Source organism: Scyliorhinus torazame, chromosome 3, assembly GCF_047496885.1.
Source record: "Scyliorhinus torazame isolate Kashiwa2021f chromosome 3, sScyTor2.1, whole genome shotgun sequence".
Lineage (NCBI taxonomy): Eukaryota > Metazoa > Chordata > Chondrichthyes > Carcharhiniformes > Scyliorhinidae > Scyliorhinus > Scyliorhinus torazame.
In genome coordinates, this window is record NC_092709.1 from 49,185,775 (window position 1) to 49,210,271 (window position 24,497).

Below are 24,497 nucleotides of genomic sequence, written 5' to 3' on the forward strand. Positions count from 1 at the left end.
ATCAACAAACATCCCCAATTCTGACCTTATGATAGAGGGAAAGTCATTGAGGAAGCAGCTAAAGTTTTTTGGGCCTAGGACACTGTCATGAGGATACTTGCAGTGAGGTTCTAGGACTGGGATGATAGACCTCCAACCATCATCGTCTTGTGTCTGGGCAATGTCAAATTCTGCTGACATAAGTTGCTTCGTTATTGGAAGAGCTGTGAATGCTGAACACTGAAATCATTGCTGAATAGCTCTGGTCTTGACTTTATGATGGCGGAAATGAAGCAGTTGAAGGTCTGTCAAGAGTCAACATCAGTACATAACGCTGATAAATCTCACAACATCCTTAAAACAGAATAGGTAACTTTTTGACTTATTGGAATAGATCAGGTATTTTGATTTGATTTCCTTAAACAGATTTAATTTCCTTAGTTTAGCTAGAAAAAAAAAGACTCGAATTTAAACAGCACATTTTACAACGCAATTGCATCCCAAAATGTTTTGCAGCCCACAATTACTTTTGCAGTGTGATCACTGTTGTAATGAGGCAGCTAATGTTTACGATATCACAAATATTACTGAGATAAATTACCTGATAACTTGTATCAGGTAGTGTTGGCTGGGGACCAGGGCATAATGAGATGTCCCCTGCTCTTGTTCAAATGGTGCCATGGCATCTTGTATGTCCATCCAAGAAGGCAAGCATGGGATCTTGTATCTCACCCAAAGGACAGCACCACCTGAGACTGCAAAGCTCCTTTCAGCCGAGCTGCTAAGGCCCTGTAATGGGGCTTGAGCCCATGGCCTTCTGGCTCTGGTTACAGTCATTGAGCCTTTTGTTTTGTTTGAATGATTTTAATGAATAATTGAGTTTGTTTGTATCGTCCGAGAGAAGTTGTCAATTCTTGGCAAAGGCATGAAAGGGCAAATTAACACTGGGCAAATTAACACTGCCCAACAAAGTTCTTTACTTCCCATTCGAACTGCCCATTTTCAGCCGGGACCATTGATTCCGGCTGACACAGAAATGGATAACCTCTCCAGACTAGGTCCTTTGAGCACAGGAGAGACAAAAGGGGGAGAGAATGTCTCTTTCCCCCCCCCCCCCCCCCCTCCCTTTTTTTTAACGGCACTAGCTGTTGTATTCAATAAAGTTTTTAAAGGTCTCAGGTTTTTAATGAATGCAAGTTACTGAGTGGGTGAGTGAGTGGTGGATGAGTAGGCATTCTGGTTGGGCGGATAATCGGGGAGGGGAGATCGTCTGGTTGAGTTGGCTGGGTGGTCAGGGCGGGTGGGTCGCTTCTCGGCCTTTTGGCTAAGATCCAGTATAGTATCTGTTGTATGGCTCTCTTGCGGAGACCATGAATTGGCTTCAATTTGAATTTGAATTGGTTTTTGGAGCAAGCAATGAGATGGAACAAGGGTTTGCCCTGTCCGCTCTGAGCATTGGCTTTGTAACTTTAAGATTGGATTTTTAAAAATGTTTTAAAATCTGTTCTTATCACTGTCAGGGCAGGTGGGTAATTGGGTGACCTCAGGTGGGCAGGTGGGTTGGGGTTTAGTCTGGTCAGGGTGTAGTGGGGCAGGGCGGGGGGGTGGGGGGCTGTGCGGTATGGTGGGATCGAATTGAGTTGGCAATAACCGAATTGTGCGATTTAATTTTTTTTTTAATATTCCAGTTAAGGGGCAATTTAGGGCGGCCAATCCAGCACATCTTTGGGTTGTGGGGTGAGACCCACACAGACACGGGGAGAATGTGCAAACTCCATACGGACAGTGACCCGGGGACGAGATCGAACCTGGGTCCTCAGCACCGTGAGAAAGTAGTGCTGACCACTGCACCACCATGTCGCTGGTGGTGCGATTTTAAAGCAGGTGCAAGAATAGAGAAAGCAGACCGGTTACCTCTACAAATCTCTGAAGGTAGCCAAGACAAGTTGATAAAGCTGTATGAAAAGTATACAGGATCTCTGGTTTCTAAATTGAGGGTCTTGAGCTGGACTTTGTAGGAGGATTGCCAATGAAGTTTCAACATTTGCTGTCATCATTGACCGTAGAGTCAGCATTTCCAGGATGCGCAGATTCGGGTGGAAATCGTGAAGTTGGGGGCTATCACGAAAGGCTCCAGCACAACCCACGCACAGTAGGAGTTGCAAATCATTGAAATCAGCAAGAATTTCAACTGCCTCACGTTGCTGTTAGAACCACATAAAACATTACACCTCATTCAAGTACAGCAATGTGATTCACAAAATATGACAAACAACAGGCAAAATATTTATTTAATTGTGTTATACTGTTAAATAATTGCTTTTTTTCAAAAACTAATTAATTTTTTTTAGCTCTTCAAAATGTTTTAGCTTCTACTTTCATCCCGTGTGTATGTTCCAATCTTTAATTTTCTCCTACATAGCAATTTTTGGAAGTGATTTCATTTTTGTTTCCTGTTTGTGTATCTGTGAAAAGTGTCACTTCATGTGACTGGCGGCTTGGACGGCCTGATGTCATCCCTCTAGCTTCTGCCCTGTGTAACGAACAGCGCAGTGCATTTCTGTACCAGTACACAGCGATAGAGATGAAATTTTTACCAAGCAATCAACGAGTCTTACTTTGAGGTCAGCAATTAGTGCTGCCCCACTCACTGCAAACCCTGGGCCCTTGAGTACAAAAGCAAGGAAACGATGCTGAACCCTTTTATGTATCGTTGATTAAGGGCTTGACAAGAGAGACGCTGAGGTTGTAGAGAATCTAGAATTAGGGGGCGCAAATTAAAAATAAGGGATGTCCCATTTAAGACGCCGATTGGGAGAAATTCCCCTCTCTCGGGGTTGTTTGCCTTTGGAATTCTTTTCCCCAGAGAGCAGCGGGAGGCTGGACCAGTGAATATATTCAAGCCCGAGTTATTTGATCAACGAAGGAGTTGTAGGGTAAGCAGGAGAGTGGAGTTTGGGCCACAATCAGATGGGCAATGATCTTATTGAACGGTGGAGCAGGCTGAATGGCCTGCTCCTCCTATTTTCTTGTGGTCTTATTAGGCCTAAGATTGGGTATTATGTTCAAACACCACTTTAGTAAAGACGTCAACTCCTTGGATTGGAGAAGGGGAAGAGGCAATGGATTGGATTGGATTTGTTTCTTGTCACGTGTACCAAGGTACAGTGAAAAGTATTTTTCTGCAAGCAGCTCAACACATCATTTTGTACATGAAAATATAATAAAATAAAATACATAATAGGGCAACACAAGGTACACAATGTAAATACATAGACACTGGCATCGGGTGAAGCATACAGAAGTGTAGTATTAATCAGGTCAGTCCATAAGAGGGTCGTTTAGGAGTCTGGTAACAGCGGGGAAGAAGCTGTTTTTGAATCTGTTTGTGCGTGTTCTCAGACTTGTATCTCCTGCCTGATGGAAGAGTGAGTAAGCAGGGTGGGAGGGGTCTTTGATTATGCTGCCCGCTTTCTCCAGCCAGCAGGCGGTGTAGAGTCAATGGATGGGAGGCAGGATGGTACCAACAATGAGGAACCAGAGTGACAGGGAGAGACTAGAAGAGCTGAGTTTGCTATCAGAGAAGGTAAAGGGGAGATTTATTTGAGGTATTTAAAATTATGGAGGGTTTTGACGGAGTAAATAAGGAGAGTTGATAACTAAAGGATGCCGATTTGAAGATAACTAGCAATAGATCTTAGGTGAGGGATGTGGAGAATTTGTTTTATGTAGTGGGTTGGTACGATCTGGAATGCACTACCATAAAGGGTGGTGGAAACGGACTCAACAATAACTTTCAAAGGAGCATTGGATATGCACCAGAAAAGGAACAAAGAAAATACAGGTCTGTGAAGAAAGAACAAGGGAGAGAGATTAATTGTTTACTTCTTTTTCAAAAAGAGTGGGCATGGGCTAATTTTCCATGAAGCTGAACTGTATATACCTTACAATTCTTCATTTAAATCTACAGAAAAGGAAGTGTAGTGATTTTTTTTTTTTTGGGTGGGAGAAATCCCATGGGTGATCGGGGAATACGGAATACCCTGTGGGAGGGGAGCATAGAATCTCATAGAATTTACAATGCAGAAGGAGGCCATTCGGCGCATCAAGTCTGCACCAGCCCTTGGAAAGAGCACCGTACCCAAGCCCAAACCTCCACCCTATCCTAGTAACACCACCCAGCCTTTTTTGGACACGAGGGGCAATTTAGCTTGGCCAATCCACCTAACCTGCACATCTTTGGACTGTGGGAGGAAACCGGAGCACCCGGAGGAAACCCACACGGACACTGGGAGAACGTGACCCAAGCCGGAATCGAACCTGGGGCCCTGGAACTGTGAAGCAACTGTGCTACCGTACTGCCCAGTGAGAGGGGGGCACCGGTCTGGGTCTTTGCAATAGTTACACAGAAGTTAGAAGAGGTTTTAATTCTTGTAAATTTCCCTGAGTAACTATTGGCCTAAGCCTGGCGGAACCGCCCAAAGTTCACAATTTAAATTACATTTTCAGATGGTTCACAGTGCAAGGCAATTGTCCAAAGAAAGTCGACACTTCTGGGCAATTGCTGTGCAAAAGCTTGCCTGTGAAGTTCAGAGAGGGATCCTCCAGTGGGTCTTCTCTTTTTGGTATCCGCCCCACCACCACCACCAATCTGACGCTGGGGAGCTCTGACGTTGTGGCCCACTTCCCACTGAAGAGTTGAAGGTTTTTGAGTCTACCTATTAGTGTGCTGCAAACCTGGATCAGAGGGGAAGAGCTTCCAGGGAGCATTTTTTTAAAAAAAAAATCTAGAGTAAACTTTGCTATGGTAACAAAGTTAAAGAAAACCTATTATACCAATTTGTAAATATTTTTTTTTTTTAGTTTCCCACACACCCAGCAAAATAACCCCAGTTGATCCCTACAAGTATGGAGAGTAGCAGATGTGAGGGTTTTTTGTTCAATGTTACACTTTGACCCTTCTTTCGGGATCCTCGCATAATAGTTTTATTCTTGCCCCCCAGCCTTCATTAGTACAGTTTGATTCAGGCCTTCCATCTGGGAGGAATATGTTAATCTAAAATACAGGCAGGAAAAAACTGGAAGCAATTACACTTTGGGAGAAACTTGTACAGTTTTAAAACAAAGTAGTGGCCTTTACAGTGAGTCTGTGTGTGTGTATAAACTAAGGATCATAACTACGGTCGACGTATGGACAAATCCAAAATATGTTTAGTAGAAAATTATCTTGTGTCTTTTAAATTTCACTGTTGTTCCCAGTAAACCTCCCTTTGTTTCCTGTTCTTCTCCTTCCAGGTTGCACGAAGAAGAAAAAACTTGTCGGATTCTTCATGAGGATTCCCCCTGCAACAGCAGCAGCTCGGCACGTGGCAGCAGCTCTCGGGAGCATCCTGGGGAAACGTCACCTCTCTCGGATGCAAATCTGCCAAGACAGGATGATGATGGGAAAACATTGATAGAGAAAATGTTTGGGGGCAAACTGCAAACCACAATCCGCTGTCTAAACTGCAAGAGCACCTCTCAGAAACAGGAGGCTTTCACTGACCTCTCTCTCGCCTTTCCACCATGCCTTGAGGATGCTGTAGAAGCTGGACCCACGCAGCTGCTTACCCCAGCAAATTATGAAAGCACGATGTCGCATTGTCACACCGCATTCGTCTCCGATGCTCTTCACAGCGAGTCTCCTGTAATTCATGGCCTCCAGGTGGAGGAAATTGGACACGGATCAGAGATGATGGTGGGTGATATGCTTCAGAAGTTTCCGTTGCAACCCATTGCTTCTATTGATTCCTGTAGCCTGCCAGTGCCATCTGATAAGCTGGTCTCAATTCACAGCAATAAATCCATTGAGCAGAATGACAAAACAAAGTCTGTCCCTCATCTAATAAATTATTTTTTGGCCCCGGAGATTCTCAATGGAGAGAACAAGTATTACTGTGAAAAATGTGCCTCGTTGCAAAATGCGCAGAAGGTTATGCAAGTGGTCGATGAACCTGAATACCTCATTCTCACTCTCCTGAGATTTTCATATGATTCCAAGAGTCACATACGGCGAAAAATTCTGGATGACGTGGCACTCCCTCTTGTTTTACAGTTGCCAGTTGAAAAAACGGCTTCAAAATCACCAGCGCTCAGCCAACCCTTGCTCTCTGACTCGCCTGAAAACCTGCCTAAAAAACTGAAATCCTCTGGTTCGGTCGACTCGAGTGATTCACAGCCAGTATCTTACCTCCTCTCGTCTATCGTGGTGCATTCTGGAATGTCATCCGAGAGTGGACACTATTACTGCTATGCCAGAAACACCAGTTCAGGATCTGTCGGTCAATTGTGCTATAAGACTAACCTTGCAGATCTGTCCTCTCAGGGTTGTGCAACAGATAATGATGATTCCAACACTTCGGTCATTTGGCATGACCCTAACTGCAAAGAGACATCCAAGGAGTGGTTTCTGTTCAATGACAGCAGAGTAACTTTCACATCCTTTCAATCCGTTCAAAACATCACCAACAAGTTTCCTAAGGACACAGCATATGTCTTGTTTTACAGAAAGCAGAGTGTTAATTGTGGAGTCTACCCGAGTACAATAAACGGACTGTGGGTAAATGGAGAGCCACCACTACAGAAGGAACTACTGGATGCGATTACTAAAGACAACAAACTTTACCTACAGGTATTTTTTTTTTGGTGCATTTTTTGTGCACTTCAAAGTGTGGACTTTCAACGGTGGGAAAAGAATATGATCAAATTTTATGCAACCAGCGTTGGGTAGCACGCACAACTAGAAGTCGAATAAAATGTCATCTATTCTGATATCATTAGAAGAGCACCTTCCCTTACCTAAGCCCTTCCTCTAGTGGGCCTGTATACTTAGCCACAGTCTTGTACGTCAATGAATGAGTAAGAGCCAAAGCAAAAGCACTTTTGTGCCATGGGCCTGCGACCATTGAGAGGTGGCGTCTGAACAGCCTAAATTTATTCGCCCACAACCCTTTCAACAGCCTAAAGTTATTCGCCCACAACCCCCTCACCCCAGTGGATCAAGGCTGCATTAGAGCCCAGAAAAATCTGCAAATTTCAAAGTTCCACCATGAACCCATGAAATATAGTTGGATCTATTATGCAACGCCTCCTTTCCTCAGACCCTTTCCCCAGTAACCCAGCACATTTACTGAGTGAGTACTTGAGCACACAGACAAGGAAAGCCAGAAACTTGGTCTTGGTCTGCTGTGTTTGTAGGAACAGTACAATTGGCTCCAACTGGGTGAGAAGGGGGAAATCATCAACTTCCTCATTGCAACCCAGCGACCACTGTTTTAGCATCCTTTCTCACACACACACACTTTTTTTTTAACCCTTTGGGAAATGACCGAAGGATTCCCACGCTGATTATCAGCCCGTTGAACCACATTACGAACGCTCCTTCCATTGCCAACCAGTCCTGGCGTTGGACTTGGACCCCGAGCTTCTGGCCCAGAGGAAGGGACGCTACCACTGTGCCACAAGACCTCCACAGAGGACACTAGATGAGAGCAAAATTATGCCATTTTCCGCAGTCAAAAGTCCACTAACACCCACTCCCAAGGCTCGCAAATGAATAAAAGCTACTTGGGCAACATACTATAGAGTGATTGGCATTGATGGAACTGTTCTTCGCAAGGAGCCACAGCAGCATTTAGAAGGGAGAAGGAAACATTTGGCAAGAGGTTAAATTTGTACAAATGTGGACTGAGGGCAAGTGGTGCAACATTGACTGTCAGCCTGCAATGTTGTGGAATGGCTAGTTTTCTTGTTCCTCTTACCTCTGAGTTTATTTGAGACCCAGTGATTCAGGGAGACGGCAAATGCCGTCTCTCAGAGAGGGGAAAGGAAACTAGCACGGGCCTTTTGTGGACCACCAAAGGCCACCTCGGGTGGCATTGTGAAAGAATCTGAATAGGTTACTGATCTGGTATCTCAGCCACTAACAGTGCACAGCCTGACATAAATTGTTCATGTATGTCTGCGTGGGTTTCGCCCCCACAACCCAAAGATGTGCAAGTTAGGTGGATTGGCCACGCTAAATTGCTTGAATTGGAAAAAATTAATTGGGTACACTAAATTTATATTTAAAACAAAATAATTTTTTTTTTTTAAATACATAAATTGTCTATGTAACCTTATAAAATAAGATAACGGGGTGGGGGGGGGGCGTGGATTTTCCAGGCCCGTTTGCCGCAGTTGCGAATTCCGTTATGACCGCTAACTCTCACGAGAGGACCATAACGGGATTTGTGCCAGGGAGATCGCCGAATGAGATTCCCCCCCCCCCCCCCCCCCCCCCCCCAGCGACAAAATAAAAAGGGCATAACCTGATTACCATCCACTTGAATTCATTTAAATATGCCTAAATAGCATAACGGCGTACCTTCCAGTGATGGCATGTGTTTCTCGCCCCCACTACCACCGCATGACATCACGCTGGCGGGAATCACTACTGTTCAGCAGTCGGGATGACCACCCTGGGCGCTCGATGGCCGGTACTGTAGCCCCTGGGTGGTCAAGAGACATGGCAGAGCTGTGCCCTAGAGCTGTCCCCTGGCAGTGCTGGGGCGAAGCCTCCAGGGTACCTCATTGGGAGGGCGTTCTCGTGAAGCTCTGATGCAGATGGGGGAGGGAGGAGTGCATGGGGCAACACTCTGAAGCTCCTTGCCGGCAATGATGGTACTGCCACATGGAGATCAGGGAGTAAAACATGTCCCCTGCTTTTTTTGACCAAGGTTTGGAGAGAAAACCTGCCTGCGTCTCTTGGGAGAAGCATGCTGGTTTTCGGTCAGAACCTGACACTTTGGGTGGGATTTTCCCAAAAAATAGTAATTATAAATTAATGCACTGCTGAAGCGGCCATGGTATTTTAACTTAATAGATTTTGCATAAAAATGCATGTAATCTCGTAACTGCAGAAAACAATAAAATTTCCAAAGTCAGATGGCATTTGACATGTTCAGTCAATCCATGCCTCAATCATCCTGGAAACATCAGTTTTTACCTTGCATTTTGCCAGTCACTTTGCATACAACTGCCCCGATTTCTTTTTTCTGCTTTTTTTCTCGGAAGAAATTTCCATTAATCTGCCCTCTCCTTCAATTCAGAACCCTCTGCAGGAAATCTGGCACCTGTGAACAGGGGAGAAAACGTCAAGGCTCTTCAACCAAGCAGATTTAAGTATTCTATCCAAGTCATGTAGAGTCCAAACCAGGAAGAAAACAGGGGAAATAAATTATACTTAAATCCTGTGGATGAAACAAAATGAAGATTGGGAAATAAAGATAGGAATAAGGGAGGGATTTAAAAGGGACAGGATAAAGGTGCTTTTTTCAATTAAAAAAATGCACCACTAAGTTTCTTGAGAGTATGATATTGTACACTTCTAAAATTAAATTTTCAGGGCATGAGAGGCTGTTCTGAAGTAATCACCACATTACGTGGCTTAAAAACTCACTCCTAAATATATCAACCCTAACTTTTGCAGCCTTTTAGTGTGCAGGACTAGTAGGTATGTACCCCAAATTGGCACTAGTACGATGATTCAATGCCAAGTCTCGGCGAGGTCTGCAGCAGTGCACCGTGTGAACGAGGAATGTATTTTATTATCGCAGAAAAAATCTGGGCCACCAAGCTTTAGACACCAGTGTTCATTGTAAACGTTCATTTTATCCTCCCACTCTAAACTAGCTTTCTTGTATGTTTAACCGTTTATTGTTTCACCTTCATTTCCTATAGTTCTTCATGTAGATTTTGTGTGCTGGTATCTATCAGCTGCATTCAATCGCTCTTCGTTTTACACCAATTTTCTCTCTTTACCTTTACTGAATTCCCTGCTTCTTTAAAAATACTGGTGCTCTAGTCTAAACTTTTTAAATGCCCAATATAAAATTCTAATTGCACTGAACTGCTACACAGCCTCTTAAATGAAAGATGAGTTGGTGCTAGGTGTTATTAGTGATTATAAGCCTATTTCACAGCATATATGCAGTCCTTCAACTATACTAAGCAGATTTCATTAACATCCTATTCAATAGGTAGATGTGAAATTTCCAACTAAGAATGCAATAGTGTGCCCTGCAGACCTTTCTGTCTCTGCATTATGAACATATTAATAGCCTATGCTTTATGATGTCTATTCCTGTTCGAAGTCCAAGGACGTATAAGAGGTTGGGGCCTCACATTGTGGGGCTTTGAAAGTTTGAATATGTTCGCAAGCACTGCATGGAACGGATTGCCCCTCTGACCACAGTTTTGGAATGCTAGTTGGGACAAATGTTGATCTATCTAACTGGAGCTTTCCTCCTTGAATACAGGAGCAGGAGCAAAAATTAGAAATTGACTTTTTATTTTCCTTCCTACAGGAACAAGAGCTAAATGCCCGGACCAGAGCATTGCAAGCATCCTCCGCTACATGTTCATTTCGTCCACGCGGCTTTGATGATAGTGACCCACCAGGGAGTTGCGGCCCAAGCGGTGGTGGAGGAGGAAGCGGTGGCTTTAACACTATTAGCCGGCTTGTCTTCTGAGACTCCTTCAACAAGGCCAACTGTTTTTCTCTGCTCCTTCCTCCTGCCGATAAATGGGGAAATTATGTAACTTGTGCATCAAGCCTCTCCATGGTCAGACTCTCTTGGTGAATCTAGAGATGCCTCCCAACTGCTCTGTTTGTTTTCCGGGCCCACTTGGCATTTTGAGAAAAAAATGACTTGTGCTATCTCCATTTCCTTGTTGATCCTGAACGTAGGGAAAAAGACGAAAATATTCATGATTGCAATAATTTTTAATGTTTGTAGGTTTCTTAACCTTGCAGCTGAACTTCTCCTTAACTATACTTGCATGTTTGGATGAATTTTGTAAATAAGACATTCAGCATTGTATTGTGTATTTGTAAAAAGGCTGTAAATACATTAAGTGAACTTTTAAAACCCACAACTAATCAAAATATGGAGTTGGTAATTTTTCAAAATTGCCACATTTCTTTGTTATTTTTGAATGTGTAAACAACATCTTGGGATTTCAGGGAGCAGTGTTTATCACAGATTTGATAGTCATTTGGCTCTTTTTTTTGTGTGTGTGATTGTGCCTTGAGGTGGGTAGAGACGAAGCACATTGAGGGCGCAAGAACCAAATTTGAGAGGAATATTTTCAAACTTTGAATATTTTCAAACTTTTGGAGGGAAATGCACAACCTTGGGAGAGGGAGGAGAATTACTTATATGTTCGTCATAGATGTAATTTCGCATCTTAAATCTTGTTTACGTTTTGAAGTTTCTAAGAAACTCTACCATCACTTGAAGAGATCTGAGGTTAATTGCACATGTATATTAAATATATAAATGGCAAACCAAATGTTTGCCCCCTGTGTGAAGTTCATGGCTGATGCAGTGATTTAACTACTGAATAATTCCATGCACTGTCAAACTTACGAATGTGTTGAGAATTGTTCCAGCATTGGGTGGACTACAGTGCTAACTGAGAACTTATTATAGAACTGAATATTTATAAATATTTAAATTTATAGGACATATGATTAGGAAACAAACAACTTACTGGATAAAAGTTGCCTGTTATTCAATAACATCTTTTCACTAAATTATTGATTTTTTATTTTAGAAATACACTGCGATACTTTAGGATATAACTATTTTGAAGAAAAAAAAATTTGAACACCATTTTCTAAATGATTTCCAACTTTATTTAGACTAGTGAAGATCACTGATTGGTCATTGTCATTTTGTTTTAGTTTTCCTTCAGTCGATACCTAATATCAAACACCGATGATGTAGCAAAACTATTCATTCTATTTTATATGGCTTTTTTTTTTTTGGCTTATTTTTGAAAATAGCTTTATCAGCTTGATTTCCTTCCCCCCACCCCCTCCACCTCTTTTGTAAAATCTTTACCTTACAAATGTTAATATGTGCAGGTTTTTTTGTTGTGCCATTTTGTATCACAGGGCCTTGATCATTAAAGCAGGACTGCTTGTTACATTCTATTTTGGCTTCTTCATCTCAGACCACTTCGTAGATAAGTCTTTGCTCAATTATCACGCGCTCTAGTCGTGTCATGTTTAATTTCAGGAAGTGCCAAATTAACGTAACACTTGATTGTGACATAGGTTTTTAAAAAAAACATTTTTATTCTCATTTTCCACATTTTCATCAAATATACACCCAACAAAAGATAGCCAACAATAACAAATACAACAGCAATCCCCAACCAACAACCCCTTTATCATACAAACCCAAACCTCCTGCCTACAACCCAAATACAAAACAAGAAAGCGAAAGAGAATCCACGGTCATCCCATACATGGTAACCAATAAACCATACACTCAACCCCCACCCCACCCCTAATGTTCGATGGCATCCAATTCTTGAAAGAGCATGATAATGCCCATGAATTGTAGAACCCGTCCATACTTCCCCTCAGCTTGAACTTCACCTTCTCTAGCGTTAAAAATTCCAGCAGGTCCCCCTGCCATGCTGAGGCACAGGGCGGAGAAGCTGACCTCCACCCCAACAGGACCCACCTTCGGGCAATCAGCGAGGCGAAGGCTAAGACTTCTGCCCGCGCACCTGCCTCCGACCCATGCTGATCTGACACCCTGAAAATGGCTTCTCAGGGCCCTGGTTCGATCCTCAGATGCACCACCCCTGGGATGACCTTAAAGACCTCCCTCCAATAATCCTCCAGTTTCGGACAGGACCAAAACATGTGAACATGGTTTGTGGGGCTCCCCCCCATAGCACTCACACACATCCTCCACCCCCTCCCAAGAGTCATATCCTCCTGCAACTCTTCCTCCCACTTTACTTTAATCCCCTCCAATGATCCTTATCCTCCCCCAGAATCTTCTCATAGATCGCCGCCATCACCCCCCCTCTCCATTCCCATGCCAATATCTCCAGCAATGTGGAGACCAGTGCTATCGGGAAGCTCTGAACTTCCTTACTGGCAAAATCTCGGACTTGCGGATATCTGACCCAGCTCCTCACTTTTTCAGCATTTGCCACCCAGTAATAATATAATAAATTTGGGAGGCCCAGCCCCCCCACCTGCCGTCCCCTCTGCAGAGACACCTTCCGAATCCCAGCCACCCCCACCACTCTCAAATAAACGAGGTAATCATCTTCTCCTCCTCCTTAAAAAACGCCTTTGTTAAAAAGATCGACAAGCACTGAAATATAAACACAAACCGCAGCAACACATTCATTTTAATCGCCATTGTGACATTGGTTTCAACTACTAAGCAAATTTTAATTAACATTAAGTCAATAAGCAATAGCAACGATGTAGAGGTTTTACGTTAGTAAACTTGCATCTCCTGTGGGTGGAAAATAGCTAATAATTAAAACTACTGTCCTGTACTATTCTTTTGGCAGTTCTTTCCCCCTCTTTATTGATAAAAGCTACATGACAATCATTCTCCGCAGGTAAACTACCACTTTGAACCAGCAAAATAGAGAAATACAATCCAGGAAATGACTTTGTTGGGGAGGGGGGGCACATTCAAAAGGAAACTGAGGATCAAACATATTGGGCAGCACGGTAGCACAAGTGGATATCACTGTGGCTTCACAGCGCCAGGGTCCCAGGTTCGATTCCTCGCTGGGTCACTGCGGAGTCTGCACGTCCTCCCCGTGACTGCGTGGCTTTCTTCCTGGTGCTCCGGTTTCCTCCCACAGTCCAAAGACGTGCAGGTTAGGTGGATTGGCCATGCTAAATTGCCCTTTGTGTCCAAAAAGGTTAGGAGGGGTTATTGGGTTACGGGGATAGGGTAGAAGTGAGTGCTTAAGTGGGTCGGTGCAGACCTGATGGGCCGAATGTCATCCTTCTGCATTGTATGTTCTATGTTCATTCTAACTAATGTGATGAGATGTTTATACTTAATTTATATAAGGGCACCATGATGGTGCAGTGGTTAGCACTACTGCCTCATTGCGCCGAGGTCCCAGGTTCGATCACGGCTCTGGGTCACTGTCATGTGTGGCGTTTGCGCATTCTCCCGTGTTTGCATGGGTTTCGACCCCACAACCCAAAGATGTGCAGGGTAGGTAGGTGGATTGGCCACGCTAAATTGCCCCATTATCGGAAAAAAGTATGGGGTACTTTAAATTTAAAAATAAATAAATAAACAAACCAGGCCATCTGTTCCTTGCAGCAAGATGGTAATTGACCTTCAGTGTTGCATGACACAGTTTAGAATGCCCCTAACAAGTTAAATCTTAGACAAAATGCTTATTATTTGTCTCATTCACCTGAGGAAGGAGCTGTGCTCCGAAAGCTAGTGATTTGAAACAAACCTGTTGGACTTTAACCTGGTGTTGTAAGACTTCTTACTGCAATACATTACTGCAAGGCACTTCGCTGCAGTATGAAACTATAATATCCAGCTATCGGAGGAACAGAAGCTTGGCCAAAGAGTAGTGAGATTATGGACAGACTTGGAAAAACAAGGATAAAAATTTTGTCAGACCTGGGAGCCAATGTCGGTTCGCAAACACGTGAATGCTGGGTGAACAACACTCGGCGTGAGTTAAACACAGGCAACAAAGATTAGGGTGATCAATAAAAGGTAGTAATGCCACAATTGAGGGTTTTGGCAGAAGTCGAGCTGAGACAGGGCCAGATCATGTTACAGAGCTGAAGATAGCAGCCTTAATCAATGTTCCTTTGTGGCTGAGAAGAGTTGTTAAAAATAGCAAAATAAAACCCAAGATCTAAAATTATTTTAATTCTTCCAGTTTCATTTCAAATGACCATGTTTGGAATGGATTTAGAAGAAAAAACGTAGATTGTGTGCATTTTACAAAAACAGCAGGGGGAGCCACCCATCTATACACAATCAATTTTCAAACTAAAAAAAATTCAACATAATTATCTGACAAATCACAAAGTAAGAATAACTATCATCATTTATGGTCTGAGCTTCAACTTGCCCATCGCCTGTAATGATGGTTGTGAACTCTGGTTGGGGACATTTCTGGACTTTGTTCGTGGGATATTCTGACCACATGATATGTGACCATATAACAGCTGATACAATGGCTTTTAAACAATTACATTTGTCTTGCATTGTTTCGGTCCCTGCAGTTGAGTATTTTTGCTCCTGGTTTAGAGTTTGCAGCTGTTGTGCAGCAAGTTCCAAGAAGCTGTCTGGGAGAAGGGAGAGGGTGAACTGAGGGCATGGATGGGGATGATTCAAAAGTGGAGAGATTGGAAGAAGGGAAAACAGGTGGGTGGAATCCTGATTCCACTGGAAGCTAGTGGTAACTCACTGAAATTACAGATAGCTAATAGTAATAGTGGTAACACTCAGATTCCCCTTCTAATCAACAGTAGTACCATACAATAATTCACTATCTACACAACTGATTGAGTTTGAGGGTCTTCCTTCTCCCTCCACACTCCCTCCAGTAAGAATCCTTGATTACCATTCCCTAGTTCTGCATTGCTCACCAGCAGAACTATCTTTCACTACACAAAGTTAAGTCCCCGGTTTTCACTTGCCCTTTTACTGTCTGCGCCTCCCTCGGTGCCACTCCAACTCATCATGTGCCTGTCCCATTCCACCAACTTGTGTCGCATGATCAAAAAAAAGCAGTGGTTCTAATACCTACCTCTGGGGAACCCCATATCTTTCTCCAGTCCAAAGGACAACTGTTCAGCATGACTTTCCTCATCTAACTTCATATCCATGCTGTCATTGTCCCTTTTATTCCATGGGCATGAACTTTGCTTACAAACCTTTTATGTGGCATTTTATCAAACACCTTTTGGAAGTCCATATACACTGCATTAACCATATTATCCTCATCAAACCTCTTTACTTCATCAACAAAACTTAATCAAGTTAAGTTCATAGCAAATCTGTCTTGGTTTTCTTTCATTAATCCACATTCGTCCAGGTGATTGTGAACTGTCCTGGATTATAATTTCTAAAAGCTATCCAGCCACCGAGGTTAAACTGACCGGCCTGTAGTTGCTGCATTAATCCTTCCACCCTTTGTTTAACCAAGAATGTAACATTTGCAATTCTCCAGTCCTCTGCACCACCTCTATCCGAGGAGGATTTGAAGATTATGGCCATTGCCTCTGCAATTTTCACCCTTTCTCAGTCGCCTCGGATGCATCTGATCCAGTCCTGGTGCCTTGTCAACTTTAAATACAGCCAGCCTTGCCAAATACTCTTATCAATTTTCAACCAGCCTTTTTATTTATAAATTTTCAACCATTGCAGTATCTCAACTACCCCCACTTGCACTACAACTTTGACAGCATTTTCCTTGGTAAAGGCAGGTGCAAGTACTTCAACCACACTCTCTGCCTCCCTGTATAAATCCTTCCTTTCATCCCTCATCGGCCCTATCCCTCCTTTCACCATCCTTGTAGTATTTATATGCCGATAAAAGACTTGTGGATTTGTTTCATGTTGGCTGCTGACCTCGCCTCATTCTGACACTTTGCTTCTCATTTCTTTCTTCACTCTCCCTCTGAACTTTCTCATTTTAGGCTGGTTCTCATTTGTATCAACCTAACGTCACATTTGCATCTTAATTTTGTTTCAACTTACCCTGTCACTTTCATCATCTGCGGAACTCTGTCTTAGTTTGCCTGACCTTTGCCCTCGTGGGAAGGTACCTCGACTGCCCCAAAACTATCTCCTCTTTAAAGGCAGTTCATCGTTCAATTACATTTTTGTCTGCCATTCTTTGATTCCAGGAAATGTTGGTTCCCATGGCCATCCTGAACCCTTACCCTAGTCTCTTTCTCTCCCCAAGACACCGTTCCCCCAATCTCCACTCTCTCCTACTTCCCAACCCCCAGTCTCCCTTTTCACCCAAGACCTCATTTCCCAGTCTCCCTCGCTTCACTCAAATACCTTAACTATGAGGTTAGGATGCAATTTATAAATACCCTGGGGCATGATATTAATGGGGGAATGCTCATGAATAATTTGTAAAAATAATGTACAAGGCAGATTTGGGAAGGAGAACAATTTCAAAAATGTTGGAGCCACCAGCTACCTGAGTGGGACATTCACTATTTATAACATTGTGGGCTAGGCAGATATTGGGGTTAAATAAAAACAGAATATGCCAGAAAAACCTAACAGCTCTGTCTGAATCTGTGGCAAGAGAAATTGAGTTCACGTTTTGAGTGCAATATGACTTCTTCAGAACTTTCGGACACTTCTTCAGTTCCGAACTGCCAGACCTGCTGCATTTTTTCAGCATGTTATGATTTTTATTGCAGATTTCCAGAATCAGTGGTATTTTGTTTTTATTGCAGATATTGGGATGGATAGTGCTTAATTTATAAAACAGCTGCTCAGAGAGATATTGGGGTCAACTAGGCACAATTCACTAAATAGTGGGACAGGGTGAAATTGGGTTGGATGGGATACCCCTGGTGTGGCAGTGGGAGAGGCACATTTGGGAATTGTAAAATTTATAAAATGCTGCAGCAAGCAAATGTTGCAGTGGGTGATGTACAATGTATAAAAACCATGGACCAGGCAGATATAGGAAGGAGCACACTTTACAAAATAGTGGAGGCAGAAGCACATATGGGGCTGTCATAGCATAATTAACAAAAGTGAGAGCCAATGTAGGTCAGTGAACACGGGTGATGGATGAAGAGGACTTGGCGTGAGGAAAGGCACAGGCTGCAAAGCTTTGGATGAACTCACAAGGGGCTTTGGCAAATATTGCAACGGGCCACAATTCAAGAAATAGTGGGTCAGGCAGGTATTGTGGGCAGGGAACAATTTATAGAACAGTAGGGTATGCAGATATTGGGATGAGTTGGGCGCAATTTATAAGGCAATGGTTCAGAGGGAGTGATGGGATGGGGGAGTAAAATGTATAACATAGTGGGGCAGACATATTGGGGTCAGTGGGGCATAATTCATAAAACAATAGGCAGGGAGATAAGATATAAGAGCGGAACTAGGAATTCTGGCGGCAGCATAAAGGTGGAGGTCGCACATTAGGTGGCTCCTGCTCAAGTCTCTGGTTTTTGGAATTTTATGCCAGTTTCAGGGGTAGTTTTTGAATGAGCTGGTATGGGAAGGTATAAGAAAGTTGCGAGATGGGGCAGCATGGTGGCGCAGTGTGTAGCACTGCTGCCTCACGGCGCCAAGGTCCCAGGTTCGATCTCGGCTCTGGGTCACTGTCCGTGTGGAGTTTGCACATTCTCCCCGTGTTTGCGTGGGTTTCACCCCCACAACTCAAAGATGTGCAGGGTAGGTGGATTGGCCACGCTAAATTGTCCCTTAATTGGAAAAAATGAATTGGCTACTCTAAATTTTTTTAAAAAGAAAGGTGCGAGATGTGGAAGACCCAGAAGAAGGGCACTTGGAAGAAGGAGTGAGCGAAAGTCTGTCATCAAGTGAGTTGGTGAGTCTGACAGGAAGAAAGATGGTGGAGGTTGGGTCGCTGGATGGGGCCCCTCCCCTCACAGTGGGAACTCTGATCGAGGTATTGGCAGGGGAATTTGAGGGACAGTTCGCCAAGCACATGGAGCTGCAGTGGGGAGAGATGATGGCCGCGATGAAATAGTGCATTGAGGAGACGATCGCCCCAGTGAAGGCGGCAGTGTTGAAGACATTGGTCGAGGTGCAGGAGCAAGGAGAGAACCTGGAGGAGGCTCTGTTGCAGCACAGTGACCAGTTCACCTGTATGGATGAGGGGTTACGGAGGCTGGCGCAGGCCAATAAAAGGCTCAGAGCTAAGGTGGAGGACCTGGAGAACAAGTCCAGTTCAACGTGGCAAAATCTATGGATCGTGGGCCTGCCTGACGGAATGGAGGGCCTGAGGCCAACTGAGTACTTTGCAAAGATGCTGGTAGAGTTGGTGGGGGAGGGGGAAGAACCCTCCCACTATGAGTTGAACAGGGCACATAGGTCGCTGAGGCCGATGTCAAAAGCAAATGAGCCACTAAGGGCGGTCATAATCTGCTTCCATAAGTTCCATGTGAAGGAGAAGCAGAGGTGAAAGGTGCAGTGGGAAGGCGTTGGTATACGAATATACCAAGACTTGACGCCGGAGATGGCGAGAAGGCGGGTGGCCTTTGGATGGGTGAAGGCAGCACTGTACAGCAACGGTATGACGTTTGGAGTGGTCTACCCTTGATGGGGTTCGGGTGTATGTCGATGATATTATCAACTGGTCTGCAACACTAGAAGAGCACAATTCCGGACTACTACAAGTGCTACCACGCATTGATTCATATGGATTGAAGCTCAACAAATCCAAGTGTCAATTTGGGATTTCCAAACTGAAGCTTTTGGGAGATCTCATATCGAAGGATCGGACAGTGATAAGGTTAAAGCTATACACAAAATGCTTGTTACGACAGACAAAGAAGCAGTCTAGAGAATGCTTGGAGTTGTCAATTTTCTTGACAAATTTATTCCAAATCTTTCAGCAAGGACGACAACTCTTTGACAATTGATGAAGAAAAATGTTTATTTTTCTTGGACTTCACAACATGATAATGAGTGGTCTGACCTCAAATCCGCACTGACCACAGCTCCAGTTCTCACATTTTTCGATCTGACAAAGGAGTCCAAGATCTCGACGGACGCTAGTCAAGATGGTCTAGAAGCTGTTCTTCTACAGAAGACTTCAAATGATCTGTGGAGACCGGTGGCAGATGCTTCTCGAGCCATGACGCCCACAGAGCAACGCTACGCACAGATTGAAAAAGAATGTCTTGGTCTGGTGACAGGTGTTGCAAAATTTCACTATTATGTTTATGGTCTACCTACATTTGTGATTGAGACTGATCATAGGCCACTTGTGCATATAATTCACAATAGTCTAAATGACATGTCGCCCAGATTAGAAAGAATGCTAATGAGACTAAGATGATTGAACTTTTGTCACATATATACTCCAGGAAAAGATCAGGGGCAAAATTCTCCGGAAACGGAGCGATGTCCGCCGACTGGCGCCCAAAACGGCGCAAATCAGTCGGGCATCGCGCCGCCCCAAAGGTGCGGAATGCTCAGCATCTTTGGGGGCCAAGCGCCAACCTTAAGGGGCTAGGCCCGCGCCGGACGAATTTCCGCCCTGCCAGCTGGCGGAAAAGGCCTTCGGTGCCCCGCCAGCTGGCGCGGAAATGACATCTCCGGGCGGCGCATGCGCGGGAGCGTTAGCGGCCGCAGACGGCATTCCCACGCATGCGCAGTGGAGGGAGTCTCTTCCGCCTCCGCCATGGTGGAGACTATGGCGAAGGCGGAAGGAAAAGAGTTCCCCCACGGCACAGGCCCGCCCGCGGATCGGTGGGCCCCAATCGCGGGCCAGGCCACCGTGGGGGCACCCCCCGGGGCCAGATCGCCCCGCGCCCACCCCAGGACCCCGGAGCCTGCCCGTGCCGCCGGTAAGAGAGGTGGTTTAATCTACGCCAGCGGGACAGTCATTTTAGCGGCGGGACTTCGGCCCATCCGGGCCGGAGAATCGCGGTGGGGAGGGGGCCCGCCAACTGCCGTGATTCCCGCCCCCGCCGAATATCCGGTGGTGGAGAATTCGGCAACCAGCGGGGGCGGGATTCACGCCAGCCCCCGGCGATTCTCCGACCCGGCGGGGGGTCGCAGAATCTCGCCCCTGATCCTTGCTGATATGTTATCATGAAGATTCCAGATCTTGTGCAGGTGATAGAAACTCAAGCTGACATGCTAGCTGACACACTACCTGCTTCTGATGTCGAATTAAGACTAATTAAAGAAGAAACTGCAAAGAATGAAGTTTTGCAGCGAGTGATTCATCACATGACTGATGGATGGCAAGCTGTCCAGCTATAGAAGTGGTAAAAATGACCTCTCAGTGGTAAATGGATTTTTACTCAAACTGGATAGAATAGTCATTCCTACAAAGTTGAGAAAACAGGGGCGGGATTCTCCGACCCCCCGCCGGGTCGGAGAATTGCCGGGGGCTGGCGTGAATCCTGCCCCCGCCAGTTGCCGAATTCTCCGGCACCGGATATTCCGCGGGGGCGGGAATCGCGCCGCGCCGATTGGCGGGCGCCCCCGGCGATTCTCCGGCCCGCGATGGGCCCAAGTCCCGCCGCTGTCAACCCACGGCAGCCGGTGTGGATTGAAACACCTTTGGGACGGCGGGGGACGGCGGCGTGGGCGGGCTCCGGGGTCCTGGGGGGCGCGCGGGGCGATATGGCCCCGGGGGGTGCCCCCACGGTGGCCTGGCCTGCAATCGGGGCCCACCGATCCGTGGACGGACCTGTGCCGTGGGAGCACTCTTTTCCTTCCGCCTTCGCCATGGTCTCCACTATGGCGGAGGCGGAAGAGACCCCCTCCACTGCGCATGCGCGGGGATGCCATGAGTGGCCGCTGACGCTCCCGCACATGCGCAGCCAGGCAAAGTCAGTTTTGCGCCAGCTGGCAGGGCACCAAATGCCTTTCCCGCCAGCTGGCGGGGCAGAAATCAGTTCGGCGCGGGCCTAGCACCTCAAGGGGAGGGCTCGGCCGCTCAAAATGCGGAGACTTCCGCACCTTTGGGGTGGCGCGATGCCGGACTGATTCGCGCTATATCAGAGAGACCATATGCAGACTGGGTGATCGCTTTTGCTGAGCATCTTCGGTCTGTGCGCATTCAGGACCCTGACCTTCCTGTTGCTTGCTATTTTAACAAAAGACCCTGCTCCCATGCCCACATGTCTGTTCTTGGCCTGCTGCAATGTTCCAGTAAAGCTCAACGCAAACTGGAGGAATAACATCTCACCTTCCGGTTAGGCACGCTACAGCCTTCCAGTCTGTATATCGAATTCAACAACTTCAGATGATCAGCTCTACCCCACCTTGATCCATTTGTTTTCATCCAAATTCATTTGGACTGTCTTTTACCATTTCTTTCTTTCTTAATATATATTTAATCCCCCCACCAATCTTATCCACCTTTCCTTAACCTTTCTCCTCTTTGCTTCCCCCTTCCCCTCCCCCCACATCTACAGTTCATCCCCTGATGTTAGTTTCTCTGCTGTTTGACCTTTCACATCTTTTGTTCTCTCTGGGGACTCTTTTCCCTTGGTTTCTGTGGCCATTAGCACCCAGTTTCCCTGGGCGTCTGTGGCTATGACTCATCTTTCATTCTCACTCCACAGTATAAATATTTCCCACTTTCTCTGTCTGTTAGCTTTGACAAAGAGTCGTCGGACTCGAAACGTTAGCTCTTTTCTCTCCCTCCAGGTGCTGCCAGACCTGCTGAGATTTTCCAGCATTTCCTCTTTTGTTTCAGATTCCAGCATCTGCAGTAATTTGCTTTTCTCAAGGGTTAATGTAATGTTACTACTACTCTAGTGACTAGATGGTGCTATAGAGCAACCATATAAATATCACATGCCTCTTTGACATCTGGGAGAGAGTGGGAGGGAGCAAGAGAAGTAGAGACGGATAGGTTTGAGACAGTTTAGCTGAAAGCACTGTTTAGTTTTGTAGATGTGTAGTGTAATCTTTATTTAACTAATTCCTTATTAATATGTTTGAATCTAATTCAGTGCAGTGTAATAAATTAGCTTTGTTTGTTAAACATTGTTTGCTGTTCTTTGTTAACACTACAACCTTCACCATCCTGAAAGAACAAAAACATAGAACACAACAGAAAGTGAATGCAGAAGTAAGATTTTGGATAAGATATTGATAAATTTGGAATTCCTGACTTTTAATTACAAGGGAATATTGAGGTTTATTGGCCATATTTTATGGAAACTGTAGGGCGTAGAGAAATGCAAATCTAAATATGTGAAGTTGAGCAATCTGATCCAGCAAAGGATTACCAAGTTAAAGGGGGTCCTCCTAGTCAGAGCTGTGCAAAAACATTTTTCTTTTAAAACAGACAGATTGTGCTGGAAGCACTCAGCAGTCCAAGGAGAATCAGTGAAGGTGCTTCAGATTCTAGCATCTGCAATATTTTGCTTATTTTATTATATTATTAGAGTTGTGTTAATGTGTTGGATATGGGTCTTTTGTAAAATTATTTTTGACACAAATAATAATTTGATCATTATCCATGTGTAATATTTAGCCCACTTCAGCTTTTATGCTTACAAAATTACCTCCTTTGAAAATATTTCCCCTTCAAGTTGTTAGTTCCTTTATTGCTTCTATTATTTTTCAGCAGGACGAAGGATTGACTTTTGTTCAAGTATTGAGACACATTGGATAATTTTAGAGTCATAGAGGTCTACAGCTCAGAAAAGGTCCTTCGGCTCATCACATCTGCGCCAGTCAAAACCAACCACCTAATTATTCGAATACCATTTTCCAGCACTTGGTCCATAGCCTTGTATGCCTTGGCATTGCAAGTGCACATCTGAATACTTATAAATGTTATGAGGGTCTCTGCCTCCACCACCTATTCAGACAAGGAATTCCAGACTCCTGTTTTGGGCCAGGGTTCAGAGAACACCAAAGTATATCATGGCGTTCACCTGACCCACGACTTTTAATAGATTGTGGTTATGGGGAGCACAAGGGCCTACTCTACAGGTGAGATGCAACAGAAATCTAAAGTACTTTTAAAACAACACCATGTTTATTTATGAATCCAGTTAACACTTTATAAACCCACAGTAAACATCTTAACAACTATCAACACCAATAATCCCCACAGATACAATATTCTATAAGTCACCCTTCATAACTTTCCTAACAACATCCATAAGGCCAAAAGACCCTTTTTACAGAAAGACAGCAGGTTTAAATTCGCTACAGAAACAGGCATTACTTTGAAATCCTCAAATGATCTGGAGACAGTCTTTAGATTGCAGAGAGAGATCAATGCACATCTGCTTGCTGGGACTGCAGCTTCTTCAACTCCAAAACGAAACTAAAACACACAGACCCACACCAGCTTTTTTGCTCAAAGCGAAAGTAAAAGCAGAGTCACAGCTCAGCTCCACCCACACACTGACATTACTGCAGCTATTTGATAAACACCCATTTCTCAAAGGTACATCCACTACAGCTATTTGATAAACATCAATTTCTTAAAGGTACCCTCACATTTTTTTTAAGAAATATTTTTATTCAAATTTTTACATATTTTCAACAAACCCCCTCCACCTTACAGAAAAAAGAAAAACAAAGAACACATAAATAAACATCTTACAACTACATCACAAATTCCCCCATTATACAAACCCCCCATTAAGCAGTAATAAACACAGTAGAAAGCACAAGGTACACACCCCCCCTGGGTTGCTGCTGCTGCTGACCACCTCCTAATGCCCCGCTAGGAAGTCTAGGAACGGTTGCCACCGCCTGAAGAACCCTTGCACAGACCCTCTCAAGGCAAATTTTACCCCCTTCAATTTAATGAACCCTGAAATGTCGCTGATCTAGGCTTCCACGCTCGGGGGCTCGCATCCTTCCACTGTAGCAGAATTCTCTGCTGGGCTACCAGGGAAGCAAAGGCCAGAATACTGGCCTCTTTCGCCTTCTGCACTCCCGGCTCGTCCGATACCCCAAATG

The 24,497-nt window shown here is 44.7% G+C and overlaps 1 protein-coding gene and 1 pseudogene across 1 annotated transcript in view; both read left to right on the plus strand.

Annotated features, from left to right (window-relative positions):
* Window positions 1-11,998, plus strand: part of usp38 (ubiquitin specific peptidase 38) — a 49,036-nt gene extending 37,038 nt beyond the window's left edge. Inside the window, exons 10-11 of the mRNA XM_072495642.1 lie at window positions 5,275-6,649; window positions 10,365-11,998. Coding sequence (XP_072351743.1) covers window positions 5,275-6,649; window positions 10,365-10,529 — 1,540 coding nt within the window. The 3' untranslated portion in view covers window positions 10,530-11,998. The remainder of the gene's footprint in view (window positions 1-5,274; window positions 6,650-10,364) is intronic.
* LOC140409674 (U2 spliceosomal RNA) lies at window positions 1,284-1,451 on the plus strand (annotated as a pseudogene).
* Window positions 11,999-24,497: the final 12,499 nt, after the last annotated feature.